Below are 8,283 nucleotides of genomic sequence, written 5' to 3'. Positions count from 1 at the left end.
TTTGAATTCAGAACATAAAGCTGAATGAAATGCCACAAAGCATTTTGTCTGGCATGCTAACAATTCTGCCAGTGATCTAAATTTGAAACCTTATGACAAAATTTTACGTTAGTTTATATTCTTAACACCAGGTTAATAACAACAAAGTTATTTTAATAAATTCTTCATTATTTTTTAAAATAATTGAAACAAAGGTTAATAAATAATGCTAACAAAGAGAGAGAGAGAGTGTGTGTGTGAGAGAGAGAGAGAGAGTTAATGTGATTAGTGATGTTTGCACCAGCTTTTGACAGAGTGAGAACAGATATGAAATTTCTAGCATTTAAGAGATAGCTTACAAACTGCATCATGTCAGAGTGGCCAGCTTCAGCTCAACAAATTATTATTGTTAAGGTCATCATCATCATTTAGCATGGAAAATGGACGCTAAATGATGATGATGATGATGATGACCTTAACAATAATAATTTGTTGAGCTGAAGCTGGCCACTCTGACATGATGCAGTGTGTAAGCTATTTTATGTTGCGTAGAATTAGTTGATGCACGAGTTGCTTTTTTTTTTAATAGAAAAAAAAGGTAGTATTCTTCAGAGATGATGCATATAGTGAACCCTGGTGGTCAAGCAGGAAAGCAAAACGAATGAGGGATTTAACAAGAATAATGTCCTTCAATCTTCTAGAAAGTTCTCAAACATTCTAGCAGCTTCCGGTTGACGTGGAAATCAAGGACTTCTGGTTCATCCGTTATATAAAGGAATACATTTAAATCTGTTGAAATGGTTTTCTTTTATGGAATAATAGCATTTTGAACAGAGGTAAAATATACTTCTTTAAATTACACTCTCTATTATTCTTTAAGAAATTGTAGCATAATTTCACCTGGGGGAGCAGAAATGAAATTGATGTAATGCAAAAGCTCGCTTGTTTGAAAATAAGCAAAGCACAAAAGCAATTTGATAAAGCAATGCAGCAATGCATACAATGTTGTAAGCCAAGAAAGCACTGCAATAGCATCAACAATTCTTTAAGTGCTGGCTCACTTTCCATCACACACAGAGTCAGTAACACACAGTGAGTAAAGCAAGGCAACAAAGAAAACTATGTATTCGTTTGATGTGCTAGAAATAGCAGCTAAATTGTCATTAAATTACACCCAACCATTTAAAAAAATATGGAAGAACACACTGCATGAAAAAGTTCAGAATAGAATAGATTAGAAAGAAAAATAAGAAAAGAAGAAAAGAGAAGAAAAATAAAAAAATTTTTAAATGATATGGTTGAGTCTGGCTTTCTTTTGACCACAGATCCCCTTAGGTAAAGCTACAACTACAACAATCAATTACACAAGCCAAGTAATCTTTTCTACTACAGGCACAAGGCCTGAAATTTAGGGGAGGGGAACAGTCAATTTCATTGACCCCAGTGCGTAACTGGTATTTATTTCATCAACCCCCGAAAGGATGAAAGGTAAAGTTGGTCTTGGCAGATGGGCAAAAAACTGCTAAGCATTTCATCCAGCATGCTAATGACTGCCTGCTTGCCACCTTGACAAAAGCCAAGTATTGCTGACAGTGATAATGGTCAAGCAACTTAAATACTTCAATACATATACACACACACATATACCTCATAAAAAATTACACATACACATATATATACAATATATATTCATACATATATATTGCAATTCATGAGAGAACATCACAGGAAGTAATCGGGGTTTCTTTTTGAAGATGTCCTATGGAAACAATGAATTACTAAATGAAAATCCTGTACCTTAAGAAAAACCTGTAGGAAAAATACTCTCCAAACTTTCATCTTTTTTGGGGTTAGAAAAATAAATACCAGTAGAATTCTGGGGTTGATGCAACTGACTTAATCCCTTCTCTGAAATTGCAGGCCCTGTGCCAAAATTTGAAAGTATTATTATTATTATTATTATTATAAACAACATCAGTGATGTAGAGAGGGGACACCTGGTGCATGTGCACCAGCTGGTCTTCTTTGGTCAGGCTCTAGCATCCAGGTATATTAGAGGAGAACTTTCCATGTGAGGATACATAGTTAACCCTGATTGACAGCAGTTTTAGATAAGATGTGATTTAAAGGAGATCTGGTTGCTATCTCTAGCAGGTTGAGCAACCACACTGAAGTTTTTATTCACAACTGAGGTCTCTACTGTTTTCAATCCATATGTGTTATGCCACACAAAAAATGGCCTACTGTTTATAGAGACAGAGAAGCATTTTCTAACCAACAAGAATAAATATTCTCTTCAAGTCCCACCTCTACCCTTTTTTGATCTATGCTAGCATCACTGTATTCTTAAAAATATAAATAAAGCAGTAAAAATTGGTAATTTTATAACCAGCACTCATCTGAAATTGTAATATCAAAACGTTAATATATCATTTACTTTTTCTATTTTAGAAGAAATATTTTTGTTATTTCAAGAAAAATCATTTTTCATTGTGCAATATTTCAAAGACATGTGAAGCATGCAGTTATAGAAATGTAGTAAAATCAGGCCCCAAATTATAGCGATCTTTAAATAAATAAATAATTAAATAAATAAATAAATAATAATTAAATAAAAAGACAATTAAAACAGTGGTGGGTTGGCGTTTAAGGAGCTCACATAAATGGAAAAGAAAATTTCCAAACACGAGATAAGTCAGCCCACCTAACATCATCTTGCTGACAGGAAAGACTATAACCGGCCGTCCTAACATTCTCCATTGGTGACTCAAAGTCTCAACATCGGACTTAAAATTGTCCATGAGAAAGCTGTTGTCTAGGGGCAGATAGAATTGTAGGTTATCCAGGAACTGTGAACAAAAAAAGATAGCAATAAATGGCATCGGGAAAAGAAGAAAATTAGAAGGGCAGGATGAGGACAAGACAAAAAGGCATCCATTGATTTTTTTTTTTTTTTTTTTGATATCTGTAAAAAAGATCTTGTGATAATGTAGCTGAAAGAATAAAATCTACATTAGTATGATGGTGAAGTTCCAAGCAGTATTTTCTTGATTTTAGAATTAATTATCTTTTGGAGCAAGTTCGTGAATTTAGTTGCAGAAGATTCCACAATTTTGAATTTTTCAAGTTCAGGTTTGATAGAATCTAAAAGCTTAGATTTAGACCAATACTCAACCTAACCCATTCTGTCAATCCAAACAAAATGAGTTGGATAAAATCACCATTAACCCTTTAGCATTTAAGCCGGCCATATCGGGCCAAAATAATCTACCTGTTTTATCTTCAAACTGACCAGATCCGGCTTCTAACACTTACCCTACAATATTATCCTAAAATTAAACAATTACATCATTGAAATTTCAAAACTGCAAGGTAATGCATGACTAATTTTTACTTATGTGAATAAATAACTACTAAATTTGACAGAGAAATCTGAATGCTTAAGGGTTAAATATGATTAAGAAAAATATAATACATCTATCTTTGTTTATCATGGGGGTTTGGTTTAAAAAAAAAAACAGTAATAAATTAATCACTTCCATACACTTTGTAAATGGAACAATTGTTAGATTCATTGATACCAAATGCATGGTTCACAACAGCAAAGCCTCCATATTTTTTTGATCATCTCATCTCCATCTTTTCCAGAAGAGAATATATTCATCTGTACCGTTTGTTCATTTTTTTTTTCTTTCTGCTCAGTGGTCTGCTGTTAAGGGGTATGAGAACATAAATCTGGATAAAAAAAACAAGCAGCCTCACAGCACAGTCACATAAACACAAGTAATTGTTAGTGCCTTCTGGGTAGTTGAATATTGTGGGTAATTGCTGGGATACATTTTTGCAGTACAAGCAGAATCTTTGACTGATCACCAAGTGATATTATCACAGATTAATTTGTGATAAGAATAACTTGGTTCAGAATTGAACATCCTGTGTTATCCCAGATCAGTGATAAAAGAAACAATGATTAAAAAAGCTACATGTGTCTGAGTCACACCAACCTTTATTTTTTTTTTGGATATAAACTTGTCTGAGACTGCCTCTTGGTGTCGTAATAGAACACTATGTATTTTAAAGTGTTTACATTTAAATTTAAACCAACCATAATTTTATGTAAGAATCCTAAAGTCATATTTCAAATACAGCTGTGGATTGACAATTTTTAGAATATGAGACAGAATGCTTTGCAACATTTGTTTTGGTTCTCTGTGCTCATATTTCGAATCTCACCAACTTTGCCATTCATCTTTTCGGGTTCAATATAAAAGTATTGTTCTACCATTCCAGCATGGTGGATTAACAGAACTGTAAGAATATCAGAATTTGTGGTATTTGTTCTGACTTTTGTGTTTTGAGTTCAGATTAGCCATAGGCTACATGGGTGGTAGACTTAGTTTGTAATTTGGTTTAAAACCCCTACTGAGAATCATGGGTGCCTTTATCTGAGTCAACAAAGCAAGCATTTGAGCCAGGTCTCCAGGTTGAGGAAACCTTCTTCTCTCTCTCAAACCAATCTTGGAGCTAAAGCAAAGGCTCATGGGTACTGCCTTCCTTCTTGATTATAAGTTGAAAATAATAAACACCAGTTTCATAATGAAGTAGTTATGTAATTTACTCAACATCATTGTTTGCTTATAATAACAAATGGGTCACAGTACCCTTCATGTATTGCAGCTTTCAAATTCAAATTGGTCCCATGGTCATGTGATTAGCTGTGGCCAATGGCAGGATTGAAATCACTTGGCAGAATTTGAATTTCAAGAATGTCTCTCAAACTATAGTCTGAGAGATGGAACTGATGCCATAAGATATGTTGTCTAACATTCTAAACAATTCTGCAAATCCATTAACCTGAACTGGTATTTCATTTGTTAACACTTAAAGGAAGAAAGGTGAAGCTAACCTGAGCAGGATTTGAACTCAGAATGTAAAGAGATGGAACAAATATTGCAAAGCATTCAAAGAACCCTGTCAATTCATCACTTCCATTAAATTCTTCATTATTTACAAATGCATTTCATTAAAAAAAGGATCACAAAAAGTGTTGAAGACAAACCAAGATACTGCACAAGGAATCTGTTTTATCTTAGAGAATTTCAAATTCTTTGGTGGTTCCAGCAAAATATTTTCATGTGTTACTAATAACCTGACAGTGCCCAGTGTTCATTATATTTTATGCACTCAAACAGGCATACCCCTCCCACCTGCCCAGCCTGCCCACAAACCATACAGGCAAACTGAAACTGACAAAAAAAAATAAAATGAATTAGAAATATACATAAAACTCCACTGAAATAACATTTAATTTCTGACATACGCACATCATTTTAAATTTAATCACACATGTACATCTATTTTAGAACCAACTTGACAAATCAAATGTTTAACACAATATTTTCATGTTATTGGGAACAAAATAGAATTATTACGCTTATTGAATATGTTATGATATACCTCATTGATATTTAGACATATTATATAAAAAATTGTCATTACATATGTTGCTAAGGTAACAATAACATTATAGATGTTATGATAACAGTGGTATTATATATGTTATAATGAATACAATGGTATAATATATATTGCTGTGATAATATTGTTGTCATAATAAAGAGAATTATATCATAGGTGTTATAATGAACACAATGATATATATATATATATATATGCCATAATCAATACAATGATACTAGATGTGTTATGATAATATTGAGAGCATAACAATCACAATATTATTTAATATGTCTTAACAACACAATGATATTTGATATGTTGAAATGATAATAATTTTAATATATGCCATTATGTATCTTTTATGTTTCACGGAAAGTCATTTATGTTTAATAAAATATTATAACAACAATTATGCTAACAATAACGAGATAAACTGAAGAATGACAAGTTAAAAGCAAAAACAAAAAGGAAAAACATAAACAAAAGGTGATAGTCAACCATTTCATACTTAAGTATTATAGATTGAATAGTGGAGTGTAACACATTTTGAATAACCCCAGTCATTATCTATAATACCTATATGTAATGAAAATATAATAATTTAATCTTGGCCGCCAGCAACACCAGCACCAAGAAGAAGAACAACAACAAAAACAGCAACAAGAAATGTGTATAAAAATGAATGTAAAGATACATGTGAAATGGTACAATACCTGTGGTGCAAATGCTAAAATTTGATCTTTGAGTGTGTAAAGTTTGCTAGTTGCCAAAAGACCGATTTCACTAGACGGTCGTCCAGTTAAACCAAGGCGTTTGTTCTTTCCTGTAAATGAAAAAAAGTTGACTAAATTAAAAGAGCCATCATAAATACATAGTTTTGTCTCATAGAAAAATAAAGTGTTTCATACATTTTTACAAGACATAGGTTTTTGAAGAAAATCGCTACCCAGGTAGTGGGTAGCGATTTTCTTCACTGCTTCAGGGAATGATTTGTTTAGAGACATTTTTTCGAAAAAAATTTGTCTTATATGCTGTCAATTAGGGTAATTACGTCTTAAGATAAACTTAGCTGTTCAATAAATACAGATTAGTAAACCAGATTTGAAAATGTTAATCTACTTAAGCATTTGAAAGGAACTGCCTGTGTATGGTTGTAACCTAAGGAGTGAAACCATGAAGGAGAAAGGGAAAAATAACAACAAAAAAAAAAAACAGAACATACCCAGGAAAGAGTAGATAAAACTTAAAATACGAGCTGGGTAGACTTTTATAGGCTCTACTTCTTTAGTTGTTTGCACATCAATACCATAGTCTGAGAGACGTTCTTGGATAAATTCATCTTCAGCTAAAATTACCACTGGAAAAGAAGAAAATTAATTAAAAAATAGACTGAGTACAAAGTTTGATATATATAAAGAATGTTTAATTTACACATCAAATACGTACAGACATGACTGTGTGGATTTGGAGTTTGGTTTGTAACCATGTGGTTTTGGGTTCTATCTTAATGTGTGTCACCTTGGCAAGTGTCTTTTATTATAAACATAGGACAACCAGTATATTGTGAGTGAAATTGGTAGTGCCATGTAAAAAGCACCCAGTACACTCTGTAAATTAGTTTGCATTAGGAAGGACATCCAACCACAGTAACCATGCCAACACTGATGACTGAATCCTAGTATAGTCCCTTGGCATGTCAGTTCCTATCAAACTATCCAACCCCTGCCAACTTGGAAAATGGATGTTTTCCATACTGGCAGGGATTGGATAAGAAGGCGGATCCAAACTGTCATGTAATCATATATAGCTTAAATAGTTAGTTAGTGATGAGGATGACAGCTGACACCAAAAATATCAGATTGTGGGAACAGGCATGGCTACATAAATTTGCTTTTGTAATTATGCTTGAATGTTTAATCCTACAGAATAGAATCTTGGGCAAGTATTTTCTACCGTAGTCTTAGGTCAACCCATACTCTGTGAATGAGACTGAGTAGATGTAAATTGTGATAACCCATCAGATGACTTGCTCCCATTCTTAAGTGGCAAGTAATCTATCACTGAGTTTACTCCTTTCACCACTTCTTGATTTTGGGTGACTTTAGCAGAATCTGATCTGTTGCACAATCTGAGCAGTTTCCTAATGCCAACCATTTTATTGAGCATACCGGGAAGCCTCTTCTTTTGTGGTTACTTTAGCCCTTCACTCCTGTGAAGCATAGGCCATTGACGACTTTTCTCCTTTATTCTTAACATTGGACTGTCTTTCCCAAAAGGAAAAGCCTTCCTCTCTCTGGTATTGTTGGTTTGGAATGGTCATCAATGCTTCTATAATTTTGCTTTTTTTGTCTAGGTAAGTCTGTTGGCCCTACAGAAACCCATTTTTACCATTGGAAAGAGGTGTTGTATGTTAGTCTGGCCCCTATCCTTTGATCCATCCAGCATGGGAAGCCCTACAAGGAGTTTGTGCTTTGTTGGCATAGCTCTCAGAAGTCATTAAGGCATACAAGCCACCACATTGCAACAAGGACTGGATGTCATAGTAGGGTTTTTGTGGTACAAGCTAGTATTTGTATCATGAATTTGAACCCACAATATACAGAACAAGACAGCAACTCAATTAAATTAATTTTCTATACCTCTACTGTTATTCATTTGCTTATACCCATATAGATAAAGCTCAACAAAAGGGTCATCTTACCTTGAACAACGACATCTGGACGTGCAGTAGATACTAAACGTCTGTTCAGTGGATCTAACTCTCCTGGAGACAGGAATCCCTGGCAAAGCAAGAAATGAAATATTTTAACCTTTTCATTTAATTGGAAAGGTGAGAATATTTGG

At 33.6% G+C, this 8,283-nt stretch overlaps 1 protein-coding gene across 7 annotated transcripts in view; it reads right to left on the bottom strand.

Moving 5' to 3' along the window:
• LOC115213880 (probable phosphorylase b kinase regulatory subunit alpha) overlaps positions 1 to 8,283 on the bottom strand; it is a 133,593-nt gene that overhangs the window by 87,258 nt on the left and 38,052 nt on the right. For 6 of the 7 annotated variants that reach the window (XM_036504622.1, XM_036504623.1, XM_029782830.2 and 3 more), the window contains exons 13-15: positions 8,141 to 8,219; positions 6,662 to 6,796; positions 6,153 to 6,262 (exon numbers count right to left, since the gene is read on the bottom strand). In XM_036504622.1, the coding sequence (XP_036360515.1) occupies positions 6,153 to 6,262; positions 6,662 to 6,796; positions 8,141 to 8,219 (324 nt within the window). Of the gene's footprint in view, positions 1 to 2,683; positions 2,829 to 6,152; positions 6,263 to 6,661; positions 6,797 to 8,140; positions 8,220 to 8,283 lie in introns of all 7 variants that reach the window. The other variant, XM_029782831.2, reaches the window with a different exon arrangement.

Source organism: Octopus sinensis, linkage group LG7 (assembly GCF_006345805.1).
Source record: "Octopus sinensis linkage group LG7, ASM634580v1, whole genome shotgun sequence".
NCBI classification, from domain to species: domain Eukaryota; kingdom Metazoa; phylum Mollusca; class Cephalopoda; order Octopoda; family Octopodidae; genus Octopus; species Octopus sinensis.
Note: the sequence above shows the minus strand (reverse complement) of the source record. Positions and strands in the feature narration are given on the sequence as shown.